The sequence below is a fragment of the Etheostoma cragini genome, chromosome 22 (genome assembly GCF_013103735.1).
Source record: "Etheostoma cragini isolate CJK2018 chromosome 22, CSU_Ecrag_1.0, whole genome shotgun sequence".
In the NCBI taxonomy this organism is placed as follows: Eukaryota; Metazoa; Chordata; class Actinopteri; order Perciformes; family Percidae; genus Etheostoma; species Etheostoma cragini.
In genome coordinates this window covers 9,359,233-9,384,834 of record NC_048428.1, presented here as the reverse complement: position 1 = coordinate 9,384,834, position 25,602 = coordinate 9,359,233, and the positions used below count along the sequence as shown (strand labels likewise).

At 40.8% G+C, this 25,602-nt stretch overlaps 2 protein-coding genes across 6 annotated transcripts in view; both read right to left on the bottom strand.

The window, feature by feature from the left end:
• Window positions 1-489: 489 nt before the first annotated feature.
• Window positions 490-16,224, bottom strand: LOC117937667 (TLC domain-containing protein 4-B-like). Its single transcript, XM_034861763.1, has 7 exons — window positions 15,888-16,224; window positions 11,317-11,486; window positions 9,988-10,077; window positions 7,909-7,967; window positions 7,565-7,659; window positions 1,530-1,603; window positions 490-1,187 (listed from the first exon to the last, which is right to left on the bottom strand). The coding sequence occupies exons 2-7, from the start codon at window positions 11,469-11,471 to the stop codon at window positions 869-871; spliced, it is 792 nt and encodes a 263-aa protein (XP_034717654.1). The 5' UTR covers window positions 11,472-11,486; window positions 15,888-16,224; the 3' UTR covers window positions 490-868.
• A 4,847-nt stretch (window positions 16,225-21,071) lies between these two features.
• The window catches only part of phldb2b (pleckstrin homology-like domain, family B, member 2b), a 44,747-nt gene continuing 40,216 nt past the window's right edge, over window positions 21,072-25,602 (bottom strand). For all 5 annotated transcript variants that reach the window (XM_034862131.1, XM_034862133.1, XM_034862132.1 and 2 more), the window contains 5 exons: window positions 24,744-24,834; window positions 24,332-24,478; window positions 23,546-23,765; window positions 22,507-22,592; window positions 21,072-22,343 (listed from right to left, as the gene is read on the bottom strand). In XM_034862131.1, coding sequence (XP_034718022.1) covers window positions 22,203-22,343; window positions 22,507-22,592; window positions 23,546-23,765; window positions 24,332-24,478; window positions 24,744-24,834 — 685 coding nt within the window. In that variant the 3' untranslated portion in view covers window positions 21,072-22,202. The remainder of the gene's footprint in view (window positions 22,344-22,506; window positions 22,593-23,545; window positions 23,766-24,331; window positions 24,479-24,743; window positions 24,835-25,602) is intronic.

Here is a 25,602-nt window from a genome sequence, read left to right as displayed (position 1 = left end):
GTTTTTGCGCGCAATAGATGCCAGACTACACAATCTTCTGAACACAGCCATACTGACAAATCCAGAGAGAGTTGTGTGGAGCTGATTAAGCCTTAATTAGCTTTGTAGCAACTCATTTAGCAATGGCTTGAATGTAACTGACGTTACGCACTAAAGCTTTAAATGAATGACAGTGGGTGAGTGATGAACTGATTTCTCCATACTTTTTCTTCCCCGTGATTGCACTTGATGCAATCTCATCTTGTGTCAGTCAAGTCCCTGCAAAGTTAGCTCAAGATTTACTGAGGAAGAAGAGATGCTCGACCCTCCTCCTCAGCAGGCATCTGACCAATGAGTTCCTGGCACTGGCCACCATTTGTTTTTCACTGAATCACTTTATCAGGTTCCCTCAAATATTTGCATCACCATCAACATTGACTCATTTTTCATCATTTGTATCGTAGGACTCAGGCAGCAGTAATAATAATAATAATTTAAAAAAACTTTTATTTTTGTTGAGCACTACGTATGTAAAGAACAGTAAACTTTTTGAAAATGTGTGATTGGGTTTAGCAGTCCGTTGTCCCAGGACAAACACTTTAGCGTAGTGGTAAATTGTTCAAGAGAAAAATAAGTGGCCATGAACACAGAGTATTGCTAAGAGGTCATTCCATGGCTTAGGGGTGGCCAGTTAAACGGTCCATCAGTACATCTCAAAGCCTGTGCCCACTGTTCAAAAAAGCTTATATTTCCTCCATTACATTCGGTCCTGTGATATCACTCCTCTCAGGTGTGATAGTAAGTGTCCAATCTGCTGCTCCCATATGCACAAAGTGACGTGATTTTGTCTCTGTTGAGGAGGTTTCTCATCCTCGACACCCCGGTTCCCTTAATCCGTCTTCCCATTCTCTTGAGGTGCGCCGGCTTTGCTCTGGCGTGCAGAGCGCAGCACCTTGTAGCAGCCGCGGGCGATCTTATGCATCCACATAATGTTCATAATGTCCAAGCAGATACTGGAACCTATCCAGGCTACACGGCCACCCCAGGGCACCAGGTAGAAGGCCTCAGTGCCGTAGACCGCATACATACGAATGTAGTAGACTGGCATGACGGCGATGCGGACCATGAAAAAGACTACTGCCATGGCAACACCATTTGCCATGTTTGGCCGGGACGATTTAGGATAACCTAGTACCTCAAAGAACCAGCTAAAAACACAACACATAGTTAAGAAAACAGTGTTTCTAGCAGGATCCAGATATAAATGTGTGTAAGACAATATATCTAACAAAGTAACCAACAATTACGGGACTTGTCTTTAAGTATGTTTGCTATGAATGTATCCAGGTAAATGGTTTAAAACGGATTTGGAATCAAATAACCTGAGCACAAAGACAACATGCAAGAAGCAGTGGGCTACCTTTATGTGATTTAAATTCCTAACAATTGATACAACTTCTGACATACATACTGTATATAACTCTCTTTAATTGTAAATTGAGCTCCAACCCTGAATTTCTACAACCCAAAGCAATTAAGCAGGTACGTACCGCTGGTTCACACACGGTGTAGAAAACTCAGCAAGCAGACGGAAGTTAGCAAAATAAGGCAACATTCCTTCGCCCTGGAAGAACAAGGTAAGAACAGGAAGACAACGAAACATGAAAGGGACAAAAACAGGGCAGCGAGTCATTTGAATAAGCAGGCATGAAGATCATGTACCGCCGGCTGCTCAGAGTAACTAGGTAACTAACGTACGTCTACAGTTCCAAGGCACCTTCAAACATGTTATTTCAAAATATATTTTTATTTGGTGGCAAAGTCTAAAACTGGATGAAGTCCGTATCCAATATAGACCTATTTTGCAAATCTAATAAAAGAGCCTTCTCCTTCAGGGCACACAATTAGTCTTTAGCCAAAATGAGACCTGTCTCTAATTTCCCTTCCTAATGATTCATTCTTCTCATCTAATGCAAGCAGAAACTCATCCTTACGATACAAGGAGCACAAATAACTAGTGATGTGGATAATTAAGATTTAATATAATAATAAATTAAGAAGTAATCTAAGGCAAAAGTTCACAGTAAGGGCCTGTTGACACGTTTGTCTTAAAATCAAAAGTGTTCATTTTCAAGGGAGCATGAATGTGCTGACCACAGTGTGTGGCAGTCTGTGTTTAATTATCACATGTCTTGTATATAATGTTGACATTTTTGCTTGAGAAAGCCACAATTGTCGGTAAATTTAAATGGTTCAGCCTAATTAGCAATAGGAAAATCTTTAGGGTTCATCCTCTGGAAATCATGAATGCTAACAGTTAATGTAATGGGCTTTAGAATGTTTTGAGATACCTCATAAATTAAGTGTCAATATACTGAAACCATTTTAAAGAAAATTATCCTCTAGGAAACATGAATATTAACTTATATTAATTAATTGAATGAAAATATGGCCAGTAATGTTAGATATAAGCACTAGAGAGACAGATGTACCAACCAGCAGTGGGCTCGCTTCTAGTGACAAGACATAGTTATTGCTCATATTTAATATCAAAGGGAATTAGCGACATCTTGATATTTTGGTCCTTGAAGAAACGCAAAGCGCAACATGCAAAAATGCCCACATAAAGTGAAGCGTTATTGCATTCATTAAGGTCAAAATCACTAATGCATCCGTGTAACAAACTATATGCCAACTACACCTAACTAACATTTTGTTTTTTCATCCAGAGAGCAGAAAAACATACTGTGAAGAACACACAGCACAGCAATAAATCTGAATACCATCTCAATATTGGAAAAGGTATTGAGAAATTTTACACAGAAATTTTCAACACGACAAAGGCTGAAAAAACACGCAGCCATACATTTAGTCAGCCAGTATTTAAAAAGGAACAATCAGAAGCCATGCAGAGTAAAACAGTGATATGCTTATCTGCCAAACACGTCATTATTTAGAAGATCAGGGCATCAATGTGTATGAGATCATCTTTAGCAGGTTTGTATCTAAGCTCAAAGCTGAATTATTAGTGCTTGAAATTATTCCAAATAAAACAAACCGTGTCTGTATCATTACCTGATCAGAATAACAGAACTGACCCTGGTTTTTCATCTGGCCAGAAGCCCCTATGAGGATTTTAAGTGATCCCACTATAGGATAAGCTTGCATAGCTTTATTTCCATTCCAAATTTTTAGCTGCTGTTGAATAAAATGAAGATGATCTTACAAGCAAGATGCTTCAGGACACCCCCATCTCGAACACCGTTGACTTGGCCTACCTCGCTAAACCAACTTTTCAACATCAAGCACTCAAATTAAAATGGTGTTCAATTTGTGCCATTAGCCAAACACATTTGAATGAAGTGTTCTGACTAAAATACTATGTTATAGAGGGCTGGGATTTGCACCCTAATATTAAGTGCAATTAATATTGTTTGAGTTTGACTCATGAGCCACAAAATTGTGTTTTGTTTCAAACTCCTGACCATACAAATTCAGAATATGAGTCAAACTCAAAATGAAGAGAAAAAAATCACAGCATTTGATTTCAATGAAAGACCCCCACAGAACACGTAGTTCAAGATAATTTGGCTAGCGGCTTATTACATGTAAAAAAAAAGACTTACCGTCAGGGCTGAAACAAAAGCTGGCCATTAAAACATACTTACTATGCAACACAAACCGGGTACATCTGCATTGCAGTTTTTGTACCCTATAATTGTGAACTTTCCACCTAGCATGAGCATGCTAGTACCTCTAGGAACTGGTAAGTCCATACTGTGACTGGGCATCATATCTGCTCAGTGCAACACAACAGCAATAGTAGCAGACAAGGCAGGAATAGGGATGTCCCCCATCTAGATCAAGATCTGCTCTGGGTTTCTAAATGACACACAACCCTTTTGATAGTTTTTGCATGAACGGGGATGACACAACCCGACTTGCTGCTGGTAGTTTTTGCATGTAAGGTTTGAAGAGAGGCTATTTATGTTAATGTCAGCGGAGGACACAGAGACGGAGAGACAGATATATTAGAAGAAAAAAAATTTTTTTTTAAATAAACAAGTCACCACAAGTAAAGGAAATTAGAAGCAACACGTACGGCACAGAGAAGAAAAAATGCATTTACACAACAGTTATGTTATCTTTTTTGATTAGGTCATACTTGACTGTTAAAAAACACACAAAATGCAGATTATGCTGCTATTAAAAAAAAACATCAAAACAAGCTCATGGCATTAAGCTGATTTGAATTTCTTGTTGTTTTATATACATGTTTCCCAAATTAGTTGATTCACTAAGGCCTTGATTTGGCTGTGTGCCTCATGTGTATTGAGTAGGGGGGATTTATTGTGTATTTGACATTAAAACTTTCACATTAAACACACCCAAGACATTAACTAAAAATACTTTGACAACATATGACACGTTTGACTAGGTACAAAACTAAATTAAATGAAAAAGACATCAAGGGCTAACCACTTTTATCGTGGTTTTATTGCAAGCGTAATATGGTTGGCCCTGTGTTTTCTACCACAGTTGACTAACACGGAGCATTCATTGTGTTATCCCAGAAGACTTTCAGATCTAGTCCGAGGAAACGGTCATGAGTGTCCAGTGACAGTATGGCCTACTTTGCCTCATTTATCTAAACATTTTTGAGATACAGGGGCTTGCACTGTTTCTTCTAATGAAAGGCTGGATTTACAGTCAGTTATAAATCATATTTTTATTCCAACAAAGTGACACTTGTGTTTTAATTTTATAATTGTTTAGACACAGAAAAGAGGAAAAGAGAAATTCCTCACTAACAATGCAATGAAGACAGACAAAAAAAATGGATGCTAATATGATATGTCACATTAAAGAAAAACTAATCTGTAAAAACAGCTAGTGACTAGAATGTAGACAGGGCTACGATGTGAACCTGGACTTCAAGGTATACACTTAACATGTGGTTGAACCAAATGCCCATAGTTCTTTACACCAAGATGTCCTAATCATTTGCCAATAGCATTGTAAAAGGGTATGGGGACTCAGGCAGAGCAATGCACAATGTATGTCAAATTGCATTCCCCCCTGTATAGAATATGTATCGTAGTGGAAATAACTGAATGCCCTGTAAGTTTGATTAACTAAAATAAAATGGGCATAAAAAGGTAAGAGCATCTACACCTGTACACCTGACAGAATACATTCAACATGGTATTAAAAAAGGGCCTGGCTATGTGGTGATGTACTATCATATTGGGGTCATGTGGATGACATTATTATGAGTGGCTTTGTCAGTTTTCCCTAGTCAGGAAACATCAGGATGGGTTTAAGGAAGAGAAAGAAGAAAGAGGCAGAGCTAGGCTCTAGCACAACAACAGACAGGTGTAAGGTAACATAAGTAGCCAGGGAAGTCATTAAAAAAAAAAGAAGAAGTTAAATACTGTTTGTTGGCATGCACAGTAACATGAAAAGGAACCCTGCCTGTGTAGAATGCTTTAAAACTGCAAGCATGCACACAGTGGTTACAGTTTAGCATCCAGGCTGCGCTAAGCTCAGAAAAGTCCAGCTTGCGTCAGATTCACTTAAAAGGGGTGGGGGGGGGGGGCAGTAAAACAAACACAAAGCACAGAAATAAGGCCAAGGTGAGGGGGTTCATCAGCCAGTACCATCATTGAGCATTCCATGCAAAAAATACCATAGTCATTCATTTCTATAATAATTATCAGATAACAGATCCTGGCGACCTAGTGGGTTTCAGATTGAACCAAGAGTGAACAACGCTTCCCAAAAATGCAGAGGACACTAAACTATCTCCATATCTAAGATATATTTAACAGCCAACTGTACACTAGTGATGCAGCAATGACCAGTAAGTTAATAATTAACTTCAAATAAGTTGTGTATTATCGGGACAATGCCTACACAGTTGATTTAGCAAACAAATAGTATATAGAATGAGGCTAATAAAGCCTTCACACCAAATACTTGATTTGATTTATTACAAGAGGCATTTTGATAAGAGGGTTTTCACAGTGCAGCTCTAACATCAGCTTAACCTGGGTGAAATGTCAAACCCTTGAAACCTGCAGTTATGAATGTTGGTCCTGCAATCCTCAGAAAAGCAACCACTTAATACTTACTTAAAGGGTAACTTTGGTTTTTTTCAACCTGGACCCTATCTTACTATGTTTTTGTTTGTAAGTGACTGATGGGAACAACAATTTTCTGAATAGGTCAAGTATTAGGCGTGAACGCTAGACTGGGTAAAGCCCGCCCACTCTTCCGGCGATTTGATTTTGCCCTGCAGCTCGGTCTGGAAACCTGCACGTTAAAATTCTCATGCCTCAGTTCAGAATTTTACAGGAACCAATCACAAACTGGCTTATCTACCTGGCGCGCTATTGGAGGGTTTAACACGATGACGATAGAGAAGCAACCAAGCAGCTTCTTGTTTACATTCAAACTAGCGGCTATCAAACGCCACCCAAGCGCAGCAACCCGTTGATGCCACTGTCGCTTCTACGTCACCCGGATCGTTGGTCCGATTGGTTGAAGGACTATCCAAATGAGTACAGAGTCATTTGAACTATGCACGTTGGTCACAACTCTTGTGCAGAGAAAACACAGAGCAGACTCCCCAGACCAATGTTCAATCTCAAATCTATAGAGCTGGGCTTGGTCTGGTGATAGTCGGACTACGTGAACACTGTAATCGGCTGCCACAGACCGGGCTGCATGTAACCCTATGGGGCAAATGTTCAGCGTCAGATTGGTCCACTAAAAGTGTTGTTTTCGGGTACAGAAAGGCTTAGATTGTTATTTTAAAGTGTCTGGCAACATTATGGTTGGATCTCTACAGAGACGGGCCTTTTTAATACCTCTTTAAGACCTTTGACTTTGAGGGAAGTGTTTTTTACGATGCTAAAATCACCGTTTCTTTACATTGAGTCTGATGATTTTAATGGATGCAAATTTGAGGATGTTTTTATGTTTAAAAAAAGGATTGTGCTCTTTAACAGAAAGGTCGACCTCCTTAGAAATCCTTTCCATAATGTTGTAAGACACTTGTAATATTAATCTGAGCCTGTTGACAGCAAAATAAGATCTTTTGTGAATGTAAATACAAGCTGCACTATTGCCCATAAACTTACTGCAGCAATCTTCCTTAACATTGGACCAATGTCAAAGATGGTTGTTCCCATCAGCCACTTAGACACAAAAACATAGATAAATAGAGTCCAGGTTAAAAAAAAAAAAAAAGAATTTGTAGTTACCCTTTGAGATCGCCATAACCTTTTTTCCTTTCCACTTAAAAGCATGAAGTCAAAGTGGTGGACTTTTAACAACTAAAAGGTTTCCTTCTCCTATGTGTTTGTGCAGTTTAGGGTGCGTCACTTATTGCACTTGCTGACCTTGCCCTGTGCCTATTTAACTAAGCTGTATGGATTCGTGGGGACAGTCCTGGATGCATACTGACTGCTAATGCTAAATGAGGCAAAAGACCCAGCTCAACAGGATCCAGCTGTTCACCCTTGGTTGTCTCCTTCCCATCTTGCCTGCACGCTCTGCTATTGGACAATAGGGCACTCACCAGTACATAGTAGTAAGCATACAACGCTGCCAGATGGTGAACTACAAAAAACTTGTCGCCTATCGCCTTCCAATAGAAAAATATTAGCAGCAGATCTGAAAAACAGAAGTACAGGGAAAGAGAAATAATATGTCATTAGTGCATTCCAAAAATGTAAAGTACATAACACTGATAAAGACCATGCTGTAAACTTTAAAAACTTTAAAATTGTCTTTGTATTTGTTATTTTATTTTTGACTAGCAGCATTGCATATATCCTATCACATCATCTTACCAATTAAGTGCATGTTCTTTTGGTCTCATTTTCACAAACATTACCTGGGTAAACTGTGTGTTTGTCTTACCCGATATGAGGTAGCCTGTTGTGATGGCAACATTAGTCTTCACCAGCGTAGGATCTCCCCTATTGAAGAATACAGATTTGGTTTGACTGGGTTTGTGCGATTCATTCAATCATGATGTAAGCGTTAAAAATGTCAAGACTTAAGTGACACCTTTCCAAGTGACCAGGAAGCACCTGAATGAGTAAACCACTTCCCAACTTGTAGGGGATTTCCCCAGTTCTCCCAAGCAGAGGTGGATTTCATCGGTAAGCCCTATCCACTTGGTTGTTGTTGCTATAGAGAGACGTAATCCATCTCTTGCGATGGAACCTATGGGACCACCTGACCTTATTTTTGTAACAATATGTACGCTAGTGAACGGGGAGAGACATATCATTTTTTGTCAATTAGAAAAAATAGTTTTGCAAGTGGACTAAAGCCCTCTTCGCACGGGAATAGTATCATCTAGAGACCTTGTGTGAATCCCCCCCACCCACACACAAAAAACACACAAAAAAATCCCCCCCGCCCACACACCCACACACCCACCCACACCCACCCACCCACACACACACCTGAGTTTCCTGTGGCGTATTCACGCGGGATAACAAAGCCTGCTTTTACTCAGATTTACTGACTTATCTGCACCACGAGAGTTGGGTATCCGGCGTGCGCAGGATGGCGAGGGTGAGGCCGTCGCTACCGTACTTCGATCGGGCCAGGCCTGGTAGAGGTTACCAGAAGCGCATACCCTATCCCTGCTGGGGCTACACCCACACAGCATCAACGTTTGCCGACTCGGGGACAGCCGACTCAATTCAAACAGAATTAAATAATTGTTTGTCTCTCGCTGTTCAATACCATACACACTTGTTTCATGAAGGGTGCCTGGGTAGCTCCCCTGGTAGAGCAGGCACAGGCCTGCCCTGCGGCCCTTAGCTGCATGTCATTCCCTCTCTCTCTCCCCTTTTATGTCTTCAGGTGTGCTATATAAATAAAGGGCTAAAATGCCCAAAAACATTATCCTTGAAAAAAAATATTACTTTTAAGAAAAGGTCCCATGATGGTCTACCCGTAGGGAGACTTAGCCTCTCTATGCCTGTTATGCTTTCCATGCTAGCACAGCACATTAATAAGGGTGCAAGATTTACAGCTCAATTTTTTGGTAATATTATATAACAATGGTTGTCTGATTTTACAAATAAGCAGGTTGCTCATTTCCAGATTTCATCAGCTCTTGCTAGCTAACAAGGTAGCTCTAACTCCTTGAGCTGGCTAAAACCTCTGTCTCCGTTTGACTTTATATTAATTCCAGAAAACCTGTTTTAAAACGAGAATCATGCAAAAAGATCTTAAAATATGCACATGATGGCTACATGCACAATATAATGCTAAGAGAATAAAGCTTAAGCTACATGTCAAGATCCTCACAAGTTGATGATCGATGCAGAAGACATGGAAATAAAAAGCAGCACTGTTCTTGTATTGCCAGACAGCTTATCCACTCTAATGTTACAGTAGTCTGATAATAGAAAAGAAAATACAGAAATAGAAATGTTATTTAAAACATAGCGCAACTGCATTTTGGCTTTCTTGTTCACATTTATAAACAATGTGTTTCACTTTGCAAGGGAACTAATACAAGCTTCGTAACACTGGGCTTGGCTGGCAGTGTTGGAGTGCTAGTGTTATCCTCAACTCTGATATAGGCAAGTCTTGGCTCCCATAAAGCGGATGTGACAGTTCTAAAAAATGGGGTTCTGCCATAACCTCTAATCCCACATAATAATGACATTAGCTATATGCTTTTGTTAACTAATGGCCCTTATGCTAGGTTACTACAGTAGGTAGTCAGTCTTCCCTAAACTAGGGAAGAAAAGATAGACCAACCTTAGAACTCGTTGTACACCTAGAATCCCTTTTATTAGAACTCCATGCACACCGCTACGACAAGTCCAAAGCTTGACAGACTTTCTGCGCCTACTGTTACTAAGCTACAACTCTGGCGAGCTGTGAAAAAAACTGGCACACTGTGAGAAAAACTCCAAAAAGTCTGGAAAATAAAAGTTGAAAACATGTGATTCAAAGGGAAACACTCACCAGACTGGGTCTTCATTGACGGCATCATCAAAGAACAAGATGTAGAGACAGAAGATCCCCACCAACAGTGCATGAAACGTTGACACCGTCCTGAAATGGAGAAACACACACACACGATGATCTACTCCGGTCTGACAAGGGCAGTACTGACACATTGGAGATGTTGTGTTCAATATGCTTGCCTAAAGGAATAGAGAGTATTTATTCATGTATGTGCCTTGGAGCTGCTCTATGGTTTACAGTGTTGATTGTCTTTGTACTCACAGTGAATCAACTGATTCACTGTCCTGCTACGGCTGCACACAGATTCAGACCAATTAGACTAAGAGATTAAACACTGCTAAAGGGTCAGGTGGAGCAGCACAAAGTCACAGTCAGACAGTTCTCAGCAATCAGTCAGTAGAACACATTAACAGTCACACGGACTGGAAGACTGTTCCAACAGAATCTGTAAAGTCATGGGCATCAACCCATAGCCTGGATTCATCAACCCTCTAAATCGTTCATTTTCATTTCCTCATAAACCCTGTGACAATTTCAATTCCCAGAGTGCTCTCATGAGTAATAAACTGAGTATGAGAGAAAATGAAAACGAGTGATTCATGCAAGTTGGACCAGGCTGCTTCCCTTCAAACACTTGTCCCTGCTGAATATCTGATTGCCTTCGATCTACAGTACAGCTTTCACTGTTCTCATAGTGCTTAAAGATCACGACAGCCTGCCTGTCACACTTAAGATACAAACACACGCCATCATTTTGCTCCAATCTAGTTGTTCTAGCCAGTATCTGCAATGCTCCAATAACAAGTTGGCAGATGAAACAACAACACAACAACAGATAACATTTGGCGGTTGCTTTATCAAATTGGCCGTTCATCAGTATAAACACTGTGTCCCTGACTCATATATTATTGCATCAGTACAACGCCATCCCCAATAGGAATGTTGGCGACTAGGTTGTACAAAACAACTTTTCTTTTTTGAAAAAGCACAGAAACAAGAAAGGGAAAACTATTTTTTAATGAATAATTCAAAGAATCTGTTCAAACTTAGCATGGTTTTATTGTCAGCTGGAGATTTGTACTTGCTAAACGCCAAAAAGCAAAGTCTCCACCATGCTGCCGGCACCTTGAACCAGTGGCGTGTAGAACAAACACTTCAAATGCAAGCCGCTGGTGAGTCAGATACTAGCGTACCAGGAAAAATGTGGACTGACTGAAACAAACCCGCACTGGCCAACATGTGAACTGAGAGCTGCGCCACACACTCTGCTGTACACAGCATGTCAAGATTCAGTCTCATTAGGGTCTAACGTTTATGTCAGGTCACCTTGAGTTCCATTCCACCTTCTGCTTGTCACTGAGACTGAGGAAGCTGGGGCTGACGCGAACGGACATCCAGGGGCTGACTTTGTGGAAGAGCCACTGGAAGGTGAAGAAACTGGTCACCGAGATGGTGAGAATAAGCTGGCTGAATGGGTCCATGGCCACCCAACCCCACTGTGGATAGATGGAGAGAGAAGAAATGTTAGGGAGAAGACTGGAACACTGAGCACATGCTCTGTTTTTTCACTGCAAAATTCTGAAAACAACTACCATGCATCAGAAAAATCCCAGCTGCCAATAGACATCTGGCCGTAACCAGACAAGGTGGATCTTTATGCCCCTAAGGCCTCTACCAAATACTGTCTGAGCTGAATTTATGACAAGCTGATGTGTCACTTCCTGGGTTCCTGTGTTAGAGCATGTGTGGCTCTTCAGACAAAACAAAATAATCAAGATAATCAGCCTGTGTGCTGAAACCAGTCTTTGTGGTTACACACACACACCCCTTCACATAAAAACAAAAGAAATGGGTATGCTCATCTTCCGTATCTACTACCCAAGAACCCGCCACATAAAAATGTCCTTTTAACCCCACCCTGGATTTTGTTTGCTTAAAAAAACAACTATGTAAAAGTGACAATATAATCACAATTATAGGTTACTATGCCCTACTTTAGAATGAAAGGCACAGCTACAGTATGTGTTGTGAAACAAAACCAAGCCTTTCCCTTAGTGTGTTGCAGGGAAGAGTGTATCTTCAAATTAACATGCACGGTTAATGAGTGACAATGTAATGACCGTTTCAGAGCTACCCATAAAGAGCTTACCTGATGTGAACACACCTGGCACAAAGTCGGTATACCGCTTTATATTTCTCTCTATCTCTCGTTACGTGTTGTGTAAAGCACAGAACAAAGTACACATTGCATTTAAGACTATGCGCCGGAGACACATGCTGGCACCCACGAGCATGTGCGTTTGAAACACCACCAAAATAACAACCTGTTTGATCATTAAATCAAACACATACTGTTTTTAATAGACAAGCTAGTGACTGAATGAAACTTGGATCCTCTATGTGCACATGCTCCTGAGCTGTGCACACAGCTGGGCACACAGCTGTTGTGTTCACTATTGCGGGTTGACATGTACACCAACAGGCAGCAGGAGTTCAGTGAATGCAACGCAGCCAGTGCATGGAGGAGAGAAATATCGAAGCAAACAAATAGCTTTCTTTCTTCATTTGGAGGATCTGACATCGTTACAAATATTGGGGGACGGAACCCTTGCCACAGGGGACCCTCCGTCCCCTGTGGCAAGTGTGCGCTTGAATTGTATGCACCATTATTCAGAGCACCACTTAAGCTGCTCCATTATTTGCATTGCATCAAGCCCACCATGTAAAGAAGAAACTTTTATAAAATAAAATCACTAAATAATTAGCCCTGCTTCTTGTATTGGTCTAGTATGTGTGTGATTTAATAACACAGTTCATTGATGGATCATTATCACAAAACTAAGTGTCAGACCAAATACTATGATATCAATATGTAAGGGATAATGTAGAGTGAGGCGGTTGTTATAGCGAATACAACCCTGACGGGGTGATCAGGACTATAATAGTTATGGGAGACTGGTATCACAGCTTTGCTAATGGAAGCTTGTCAGCCTGGTGTTGGATAATGAGGGTGGAACATGGCTGTTTTAAAGGGTGATCAGCTCAGGATGGTTCAATAAAATCTATTTCATATTGATCCATTATTTATTCCCAATCTAAGTGCCTTGAAGTAACATGATATGTAAAAGAACTCTGTACAAATGCATAAAGCCACCTAAAGATATATTTCGTCCTATCTATATGGATCAAACATGAGTTTATATAACAGCCAAAATGATCAGCTCTGCATACACACTGGCTTGTAGCCAGTAATGTATGTCAGTGACAGAAGTCCACTGTGGCCACTGTGAGTCAAGGCCACTGAACTGTACTATTTGCATATGGACTGATTTCACTCTGCCAGCTCTTGGAAAGAGGTTGAGTCCATCAACTTTACAGACATATGTACATCTCCCAAGCAAAAGAACCGAGTATATCCCAGTTAAGGCACAGGCTTACTGACATACGCACATTTCACTCCCTGGAGCTCTGGCCTTGGGTATTTTATACCTGCCGTTGTTCCTTTATTACACTAAAGACATTTTTTAATCCAAAAGTGCACCTTACTTAAACAATTTAGCCAAGAAAATGTCACCAGGGAATTGAAAAGGCGATTTCCACAGAGTCCTCTCCTTTTGTCTGTCTTGTAATGCATAGGCGGGCAGTGAGCACAAGTACCTAAATGTAGCATGCTGCAAGGCAGACATACTTTTTGTCATTGGTCGAATACTTTTAGAGCCCATGCTGCGATTGCATCTGTAGAGATATTTAGATCTAGGTAAGACTACATTCAGTCATTCTTACAAAGTGCAGAGAAGGATTGTTTAGGGTGTACCCTGTTGCCAAGGGCAAATTGTTACACAGGTCAACTTGAAGCTAGAGGACAGCTGAGGCACCATTGTGTAACAAGCACTACCAGTGTCTCACAAAAAAACAGTGTTTTTAACAATCACATGTCTGTTTCTTTGGCAGATTTATACATTTTATAGCCCACAAAATAAACACTGAATTTACTATGGTCCTAATGAGCTGCTTACACACTTCCTGGCAGATCTGTAACAGAGCTGGGATTTACTGCCCTTAATTCAAGGTAGACCAGTGGTGAAAAAGAAAAAGGGGACAGACACTATAAACTCCAATCATGACTCAAGCAAGGCATCAACAGTCAATTAATCCATTTCCCATGGTAGTATCAAGGCACAAAAGCAGATGTCAAAATGGATCTGGCTATAGCAAGGTACAGATATGCCTTTAGAGGAATTAAATCCAACTAAGCAGTCTTATTCAGACCCCCCCCCCCCATATACTACTGTCTCAAACATAAGGATAAGTGGAATCCTTGGTCCGCCTTTAACATAGGCCCCATTTTTTGTGAAGGGATGTTTATATTCACTCTATAGGACTGAAACAGGTTTTTTCTTGTGAGAGTCAGCTTTATGTCCCTATAACTACTGACAGGTAAGGTTAAAACACGCTTGAGGTGGACTTCTTTTTCCCATGTAGGGCTGGGCGATATAGAGAAAATCAAATATCACAATATTTTTGACTAAATACCTCAATATTGATATTGCAATGATATTGTATGGTTGACTATTGGTGCTTTAACAAAATGTTATTTACACAATGAGATTTTTGATAAATATCTTCCAGAAATTATTTAATGAGTTAGTGGGTAAAGGTAAATAATAGATCAGCTAGAACAGTCGGGTAAGTTCATTGACAACAATGACATCACTTTACATCGCTGTAACGCGGCCTGTAAAACCAGGTAAAGACGACACTTACCATATTACGATGAATCCAAAATTTAAGACGATATCTAGTCTCATATTGCGAAATCAATACAACATCGATATAATGCCCAGCCCTAATCTCATGGCACGAAAATTTCACTTTATGAGGTTTTTTAACATTTCTATGACTTCCCCCAGTGACTAGAACTGGTGATAGGTGTGAACCGAGCCCTGTGTATCCTGCTCTGCCTTTGAGAAAATGAAAGCTCAGATGGGCCGATCTGGAATCTTGTCCATTATGAGGTCATAAGGGGCAAGGTTACCTCCCCTTTCTCTGCTTTGCCCGCCCAGAGAATTTGTCAAACGGGCAAAGTGGCAGTTGGTCAAGACAACCCCCCCACCCCCACCCCCTTAAACGCTACAGGCACATACTACAGAAAGCTCATCGTGGGACTGCCTCTAGTGGCTGTAATTTTGCACCAAGGCTGAATTTTGGGAAACTTCAGATATGGTATTAGTGGAGCACTAAGGGTATGTAAAAGCACTTAAAGAGCACCATGTCATGGGACCTTTAAGAGGAAATGATAGACCCACGAAAATACCTTAGCTATGTGCATCACAATCAATTGCCCAAAGAAAACATTATCATTGAGTAATTCTGGTTTTCTTTAAAGCAAGGTATACCCACACACACCCACAGGTTCTGTAGCACTATCTTTGTGGGGACCAGTCATTGACATAATGCATTCCCTAGCCCCTTACCCTAACCCTATCCATCACCATCACAACTAAATGCCTTAACCTTTACTCTAACCAAAGCATAACCCTAAAACCAAGTCTTAACCCTCAAACAGCCCTTCTAAGTTGTGGGGTCTAGCATTTTGGCCCCCACAAAGCTGTCCGGACCCTACAAGTATACTGGACTCCCGTGTTTTGGACCCCACAAATATAGGTAAACAAGACCACACAAACCCACCCACGCATACACAAACACACACGCACGCGCGCTTCACGCCGCATTGAATGGCCAGCTGGTCTTGCTGTAACATAGTGTTTTCGAAAAAAATGTATGTGTGTGCGTGTGCGTTTGTGTGTGCATGTGTGTGTGTGTGTGTGTGTGCGTATCAGCCATATGATATGACGTTATGGAAAGAGTGAAATGTGAAGATTCCCAAACGGGCCTACCTTGTGACTTTCATTAAGATGATTCGCGCCTCACTCTCTCAACTGGTTATGGCTTCCAGTGTGTCGTTCGCGAAGCCGTGTATGTTGAGTCAACGCCACAGCCATGTCGAGTCATTTTTGATAAACAAGCCCGCCTCCCGCTCCGGTCCACACACACGCTAGCAACTTGTGGGGGATGCGTCGGGGCCGGAGCTCCGCGTATGTGGCAGCTTTGCGGCGTTTAGCGAGAATCCCATCCCACACCGAACGTGCTTAATTGCAGAGGTGCAAATCCTGCAGCTCGACGCTCGATTACGGAAACGACAGGGGGGGGGGGTATGTACCTCTCTCTCTCTCTCCCTCTCTCTCTCTTTCTCTCTCTCTCTCTCTCTCGCTCCTATAGAGATCAAATTACAGCTGAATTCTTAAAGACACACACACACACACACACACACACACACACACATGAACACTACCACAGTGGTCTGCCCAAGAACACTCACTGCGTCTATTTATAGCCCAGCCTTGGTGAACCGATCCAGGCTAAATCAGACAGGATAGCCAGTAAAGGAAAACTGCAGCCGTAGCCGACTGGTCTTAAATCAATGAATCCTCCAGTGAAGGCCTTTACATCTAGCCCTTCACCGACACCATTACATCTTTTACATGAATCACGTTTTGCCATTTATTGAGAAAACAGATCAATGGGCTACTTTGTGAGAATTTGTGACCATCAGAGGCTGTAAACCTTGTCACTTACTGGGTTGTAATTCAATAAAAGGTTGCATTTATGGACAAAGGGGAGTTTTACCAAACACACAACAGCCATAGTGCACTGTGTCCACCTACATATTATCAGAGGGCAGGTGAGAAAATCCAATACTGTTTTACAGCACAGATATGTGCCTAACTCACAGTCAATAGAGCAACCACAAATAAACTGTCCCGTCCCCAATACATAATTCATTTATAAGAGTATTTTTCACCATCAAAGACTTGTCTTCAACCACCTCACTGCTGGAAAACATTAACAGACATCAGAGCAAGCATGAGCAGACAAAGTTTAACATGTTTAACAGAGTCAACTGGGCTTTGTGTAGAGACAGCACTCATACCATTGGTTGTTTGGCAGGTTTAGCAGGTCTTGCAGTGTGATGAGCCCACGAAGAACCAACGACAGACTCCAGGTTGGCTTGGTATGGTGCTGTCTGTTAAAGCGTAACTCTCACCTAAATGCAACCTAGGGGCTTTTTGTGAATGTAACTTTCGATTAAAAGCCTATTTAGTGCTTTTTGTAAGCTTTTAACCTGAGAAAATTGTGAAATAAACACATAAATGGAGCATGGTCACTTTTCGTTAGCAGCACAGTTGACAGAGTTATTGCTGGATGAAGTTCAGGGTCACCGGTAACCTCTTGGCACGTGGCGCATGTTATCTTTTGCCAAACTAAGTTTGGCTAAGCGCTTCAAGTTCACAGGGCACTGTTTTTATTTTTCAGTGGCCTTCAAATCTGTTCAAGGGAGCTGGTAATTGTCTGGTCTGTACAACCATGTGACCAAGCCTTCCTGGTTAAACCTATGAGGAAACTAAAGTCTCCGGACGGAACAGTTCACAGGGTCACGAGACACAGAGGCTAGTCCACAAGAGCAAACGGCCAACTACAATGCAATCAGTTTATGGGGGTGTATTTACAGTTTTTGTATAAAGAAAAAGGTTCTGTGTATGTTGTTTGGGGGCAGAGTCATCTGACATTGGAAATCATTAAGAGTCCAACAATCATTTTTCTGCAACCTAGATGCATATTCAGCACCTATTCAGTGGCCATTTTTGAAACTGCAATGCTATCTATGTGTTTTCATAACACATCTGTGTCAAATGTGTTGCATTTATCGCAGAATGCACAATTTTGCTCAACTGCTCGACTTATGGGACCTTCCAAATCATTTACTTTCGTAAGACATCCAGCTCAACTCATGGTTAATGTAAAAGCATGGCATTCTTGGCCCCCAGTGGCCTCAAAATAAAAGATCTTCACATTTTTTGCCAAGTTGAGCTTCCCTTACCATATAGGACCAGCTACTTTGGAAGAATCCAGCTCCAGTTAAAAACAACCCAGTTTTTATAACTTGATGGCAAGACCTGGAAAAGGGAATTGTAACTGGCTGCACAATCTCGCCCATTGTCTTCATCATGGCAGAGAACCTCCTTATTACAGCTGCTGGAAAAGAAGCCATGGGAATCAGGCATTTGACAACCCCCAATAGGGGCTTCATGGACGATCTCACTGTGACAACCACAACCCATGTGGGGGCGAGGTGGGTGCTAACAGTGCTCAACAACACAGCAACACGGGCCAGAATGAAGTTCAAGCCAAAGAAATCCAGGAGTATGGTGATCAGAAAAGGCAAAGTGACAAATAAGTTCGAACTGCAAGTGCAGGGAGAAGCCATTCGATCAACAGAGGAGAATCCAATCAAATGCCTTGGATAGTGGTTTGAGGGTTCACTTACCGACAGGAAGAACATCCCCAGCACTGAACAGCAGGCAGAGGACGGGCTAGGAAGATTAAAACATCAGGACTACCAGGGCAATTCAAAGCGTGGCTCTACCAACATGGACTGCTGCAGAGATTCATGTGGCTGTTGACAGTGTACGAAGTTCTGGAAGGAGAAGAGAGGAAGATCAACAAGTACCTCTGAAGTGGCCGGGAATCCCTCCAAGTTTCACTTCAGTGGGCCTGTGTCACCTATGGTGGAGGAAGTCAAGGTGGCAAAGTGCAGAGTTGTGATGACGTTCAAAACTCCCAGGATGAAGTATGACATGCAGGCGTTACCACATCAGGACGCAAGTGGGCTGCCGACACCTCTGTCGTACAGGCTGAAAACATGCTGAAGCTACGTGACATCAATGGAATGCCATACACTGGATGACGAGGTCTCGGAACTTCCCATCTCCAACAATGGGGGAACACACACAGTCATACACTGTGGCCCAGGCTGCTGTCCAAGGTGCCAACTGCTCTTTAGATAAACGCTCACACACATTTACAGTCAGATGGCGCAGCATTGGGTGCAACTCAGGGTTCAGTGTCTTGCCCAAAGACACTTCGACATGGGACTGCAGGGCCAGGGATCGAACCATCAACCTTCGGATTGGCAGGGAACCGCTCTACGACTGAGACACATCCGCCACAGAATAGGACATATGACAGTATGAGAGTGTCCACTTGGTCCTAAAAAAAACGAGTGTGGCATGAGCTGTGTTCAAGTCATTACTCTCACTTAAATCTTTTTTAGTAAACACCCAAATGCTTCCAAATGACCAAATAGACATAACGTTAGCATCAAGTACTATTTTAAAAGGCTAGTCAAGGCCATCAGTAACAAGACTTCTAGTCTGAATATAGCATCCATATGAATCACGTCTCTTCGTTCGCACCCCCCAGGAGTATACTTCTGAACCACAAGGTATAAATAGGGCTCGCCAACATTTCAAGTTCATTTTGGGTGTTGTAGCCTAAATGGCTTTCCCCACAGCTTTCAATGGGAATGAATGTCTTTTTGATCTGCTTCTTAAGTACAGTACTTGCCAAATTGCTCAAACACTGTATTAAAAAAACAATATATATGTGAAGGTTTGCAAATAATAAAGAATTAATCTCTCCCTTTATGGTATAGGTACTTAGACAGTAGGAGGGTTGTTATGGTTTCATTTGTTGGTTAATGTTGACAATAAGTGACCCGCTTGCTCACACAACTTTAGTTTAGACCGTAGGTTGCATTAGTTTAAGATATGCCAGTTTGGCTCAATATTCTATTTCTATGGCCCAATCTAGGGAGGAATGCACCTAAAATGTATTTCAATAGTGTGGCTTTTTGATTTTATGTAATCAATAAATAAATAGTATAAATGAATTCATTTGCTTGATTGTAACATTCCACATCATCCCTGCGTTATACAGTACACACATCGGAGTTGGCTGTCTTACAGTACTGGCTACTGCCACATAGCGGTGCTCCATCTCCATGTTACTCACCCTGGAATTGTTTCCTTTGTTGTGGTTTTATACATGTAGATCCATTGGTTATGGTTGTTTTTTTACTTACAGAATAGTTTAGTAATTCATTTGAAATTATTTATTTAGAATGTTTGTTACCCAAGAAAGTTGACTTATTTTGGGGAGGTAGCGTGCTGTCACAGAAACTAACTTCTTCAAAATTATAAAAGGTAAAATATAGTTTTTATTATTCATACTGAAATACAAAATTTAAGATACATGCAGTGGTAATGTCATAAATATAGTAGATCAACATAAACAAAAATGATATACCGTATATAAAAACACAGAAATAAATCAAGCTCATGGAACCTTCCACTGTAACAGCTCCTTTCGTTGGTGGAGAACAACCATGTGCTTGGCATGTACAAACAGATTTTTGTTTTCATCGTATTGTACTGAGCAAAAAGAAATAAAAGCAAAGAAACCACATATACATTATACCACTTACACATATGTACTTTGGTCAATAAACAAAAAGCAATGCCAAGCGGCAGGATGATAAATGCACTGATCAGTGGACTGGATCATTCAGATGTAGTATGAAATATGATATGCAATTTAAAAGAAGCTTTAGTGATCAATGTGGAATAGTCAGTTTAACAAAAACATTGAATTAGTGGTAAAATACACATACACATAAATATATTGCAATACAATGAACGCTAGATGACTAAAGCAGCACAGTAATCGGTTCTGATGACTAAAAGCATCTCGAGTGAGTGTACCGTAGATTCCTTCTGCCCGACATCTTAGTAGACCTTTAATTTTAATCCTACAAAGGCTCTTTCTCACAAAACCGCTCAGGACTCAGATGTGTTTTCTCCCCACAGGCAGTTTGACATTTTATATAGATACATGGAGCTTTTACAAATATAGATAATATGCATGTCAAAATACTGTCACACAATATATGATAAAAAGGCACAGCGGGGTTTTGAGTTGATAATATCTAACTGTTCACACTAGATCAAAACTAACCATAACAAAATGTATAAATATCACAATAGTGGGCCTTATAGGTCCTTATTCCTCATGCTTATGTAACTAACTCGTTACACTGGAAACAACAAGCCGGACACTGTTTGAACAGAGCTCCATTATTGAGCCAATGGTGACACTATTGTAAACCTATCACAGTAATAGTATTTTTTTAACTGACTCATGATCACCGGGTTGAGTGCATAATTACACCCCAATTGAAAGCTCTAATGTGAAAGTGTGGCTTAGATTATTAGTGTCATTCACCATGTAAGAATAGCACCATGGAGCTACATTACAAGCTTGCAGTAAATAGAAGTTTACATAGAGTATGCACACAGCAGGCACATGATCACATGATGCATGCATGCACATCCATTCACACAGTTTAGACCTGAGAATGCCCAAGTAATGATACATGAAATTAAAATCAAGATGAAAAAAAATGTGAAAATTAAAAGTACATTTGCTCAAGTAATTTTACTAGCCAAAATGTATTCTGTATAGAGGGATTAAAACACACTTGAAACGGTCTAAAAATAAATACACAATCGCAAAATTGGCTACAAGTTCTTCCATGACATGTTATAATTGTTTAGGCATGTACTGTATGGCACTCAGCATTGCTAAACACAACTAAAGTTATGTACTCCTAGTTGATGTAGATGATAACATGGTAATGGCATAATGAAGAGCTCAAAATGGTTCTCTCCACATCGTTTCTTCCAATAATATCTAAAACTAAATTCTTTGTAAAAGGCTTCTTATGGCTAGAAATGAGCTGAGGAGTCCCAGTCTGCTCGTGTCGGAAGAAAATGCGTTCTTCTCAAACTATTTTTTACAGTCTATGGTTGTAAAAGCGCACATCAAATATATATATTTTTTAACATGTATGTCCTACATGTACAGTTTGGCAAAACCTTGAGGTACACCTGAACACACTCCAAGGCACAGTGGTGCACCATAGCACATTTCAGTTCTCATTACGTCTTTGGGATTGAACCCGATTGCCTAACAATTCACAAATTATTATATGGTATATGTCTACAATTTCACATGAATGCTCAACATACGACTGTAAACCCTCCCCATCTTGCAAATGAGGCGAATAAACCGTTGCAAAATTACCTTGAGAAACTTATTGCTGCTGTTGGACATAACAGAAACTGTTTTTTCAGCATAGATGACAACAACCTCCATCCGGACACGTACGAATCCAAGGATAAAAAATAGGAAGAGGAAACGTAGTCCTTAAAGCCACAAAGCGCTGTAGCCCGTTGGCTTATCCCACTCCGTCACTACACCATAAACTGCGTGTAGCCCTCAGCGCCCGTGACAATCACATCCATCCAGATCCTCATGGCCTCGGGAGAGGGAGCAACCATGTAGTAGACTCTGTCATGAGTCTTTACACTGAAAGTCAACGAGGGGTTTGGGCTCTGAAGGAGAGACAGGAAAGAAAAGAAAGGTGAAGGATGAAACAACAACAGGAGGGAGGAAAAAGGAGAAAGGCAGAGAGATGATGTAGCAACACACACACACACACACACACACACACACACACACACACACACACACACACACACACACACACACACGTACCTTATGTGCATTCTTTAAGTGATCATAGTACACTTCTTCAATAGCTTGGAAGTAGATGACTCCTTTCAGCTTGGCTTCATGTTTGTCTGCAGAAGACATAACAGTTACTATGAGAGATAAATATAAACAAAATGTTTAAATATAAAGTTTGTAAATATACTTTAGTGATAACCCTAGCTAAGTTGCATCAATTTAGTTCTAACATACCAGATACCTGCAGGAACTTTATTTCATGGTATGTGGGAATGTCCACAGAGACTCTCATTCTGGAGGAAGGTGTTGAATCTGGACTGACAGGCCAGATCACTGGCGAGGAAGTGCCCCTTAGCCCCAAATTAGGCTTATTAAATCTCTACCCAGACGGCTGTAACCTTGAAAAGTTAGATCTCTACTGAATATTTTTTTTCTCGAAGCCAAACGATGCCTGGATCATGGAAATCTGGCACAGCTTGTGGAATATTGCAATGGTTAAGGGGAATTACTTTTTACTTAGCTTAAGAAAAGATAAGTTACGCAACATAAAATAGGCTTGACAAGTTTCTGAAAATTTTGAGCATTTTCTTGGATGCGGATAGTTGAATTTTTTTTCCCCTTTTTTTTTGTCCAAATAAGAGAACCTTATCCTAATGCCTGTAGTGTGCCATCTGTACTATACGATGCTGAGAGAAACAACTGCTGTATGTATTTCGGGTAAGAATACACCTATGGATGTACAGATTCATAACTGTGGGTACTACATCTACTACAGTTCATTCTTTGTCCCCTTTCTGTTTTATGTTATGTGCCTTGTTGTACTGTTTTTGTTTGTCAAATGTACAAAAAACTCCATAACTTTTTTTTTACAAACAGTAAAGTACTGTAAGTGCTGTAAGTAAGTACTGTAGCGAGTTTCATTTCAATTTCAAATGCATGTAAAACATCATATGAAATGTGTTTGAATATATCTGTGAAATACTATGTGGATGAAGTGCACACCCGTCTGTGTACGTCTGTGTATTTGCATCTGCATGTAGTAGTTTTTGTGCATCCCGTGCCCTACCGGAATAGTAGGAGAGCGTGCGTCGGTTACGGTCAAAGACGAACCAGCGTTTCTTCCAGGTTTTGATTTTGCCTCCCATTTTAATCAAGTAGCCACGGCAGGTCTTTTCAGAGATGGATAAGTGGAAGCACGAGTCTGGGCTGTGGCCCGCCGACTCAATGTGAGCCCGCAAGTCAAAATCGTCCTTTCGCACTGGCAGGTACCGTGTTAGCGGCCGAGACTGGAGAGAAAAGAGTGAATGGGTTCATTGAAAAGGGGAGGGCATTGGTTCAAGTAATAATAATAAAAAAGCAACCACATATTTGTAATTTCTTTTGTGTTCATATAATTCATACCAATCATGCCGAAGTGTATGATAGTGTGTTAGATAGATTAAAGTATAAGATTCTTTCTTCTGCTGCCAAGAGTTGATGGTCCAGGCAAGAGAAAAGAAGATGATGGATGAAGTTTATACTAAGAAGTGTCAGACATGATTGAAACCAGAGAGAGAGAGAGAGAGAGAGAGAGAAAGAGAAAGAAAGAGAAAAAGAAAGAGAGAGAGAGAGAGAGAGAGAGAGAAGTATGCATGAAAAATACAAAAAGTTAGCTACAGAATAAAGATGGGAGACTTTGTTGGAAAAGTCAAAAGGTTAGTTCTAAAAGATGACATCAACCCTTGGAAAGAATAAATTATATATTGAGAAACACTTTCCAATCATAAATGAATATTTTTGATTGGAACGTAAATAGTTCACGCTCCCGTGAACCCCGGGAAAGTCCCGTTTTTCGTAAGTTTTTCGTCCCTACCTGTGCCCTCTGTTTCTCGCGCAGTTTCACCTCCCGGTCGATGAGTTTTTGACGTCTGCTTGTCTCCTCTTGTAGCCTTTTCTCCAGGTCCTCCCTTCTTTTTCTCTCCTCATCCAGCGCCTGATTTCGTACTTCCATCTCTTGCTCCTGAGGAATAATGAAATTGTTACACAAGTTTAAAACACACAAACACCTATGGATATAGGGCAATGCATGCCAATTTTGCCATTTCTGAAGAACAGTTAAAAGTACAGTGTCCCTGTATCTTTAAGTTTACAGATTTATCACAAAGGCACATAATAGGACAACATTCATGCTTTTATATTTTTGGCCAGTCCCTACCAATAACAAACTAGAAAACAGAAAAAGAAAAGATGAAATCATTGTTATTAGGATTTTATGACAAACTGACCTTGTGTTCGAGGAGGCGGCTCTTCTCTGCCTGGGCTTCTCTCAGCAGACGCTCCATCTCCTCTAGCTTGGCCATATTTGAAGTACTGGCACTGTAGCACACAAACACATTCAACACACATCAGGAAAAGAAGTTTTTTCTGCACAGTAAACTACTTGGCGTATAGTCATGGGAAAAGAAACACCACATCAACTGTTACATGGCTGAACCTTAAATCCACTGAACATGTAAATACACAGAGCAGTTGCCATGCGTGACAAACCGACTCCATTCAGACTTCCACATGTGTTTTTTTAGGAGTAACATTTTCTGAGAATTTCAGTGTCGGTGCCACAGTTGAAAATGTAAAGGTTACAGACACCGTGGTGGAATATATTGCCTTTAATAACAACTAAGCAAAATCCAAATTTGAGAAAAAAGCATCTTAGGTTAAACCTTTATGTAATAATGCAAGTGTTCAGAGAGAACACATGGCTTAAAAAGTTCTGTTAAGCATTCCGACTGAAAGGCTGCACTCCTGAGAATACTCCTGATTTTCACTGTTTATGCATGTGTTTGTGTGTGTGTGTGTGTGTGTGTGTTTGTGTGTACTGAATCTTAGAGGAAATCCACAAGGAAGGAAGCCTGGATGTTGAAGTAATCTGAGGATCGCACCATCTCACTTTTCTCTGTCTCTGGGTAAGACTTTCTGACTCTCTGCTGTGTCTTCGGTTTAGAAAAAGCAAACCAAGTCTAGCTTCAGGTCTCTCACACTACAGATGGTCCACACATGAAGTGCATTCTTGACTGTATCACAGGCAAGGGAATTGAGTATATGTTTGTCATGTTAAACAGTCTCTCTCTCTCTCTCTCGCTTTCT

Bases quoted from the DNA above. Each gene is read 5' to 3' on its own strand.
- LOC117937667 (XM_034861763.1), bottom strand. From the start codon at position 11,471: ATGGACCCATTCAGCCAGCTTATTCTCACCATCTCGGTGACCAGTTTC. The intron at 7,968-9,987 runs GTGAGTGTTTCC...ATTCTTCAATAG, and splicing joins GTCAATGAAGACCCAGTCTG to GGGAGATCCTACGCTGGTGA. The intron at 1,604-7,564 runs GTGAGTGCCCTA...TTGTTCTTCCAG, and splicing joins ATGCTTACTACTATGTACTG to GGCGAAGGAATGTTGCCTTA.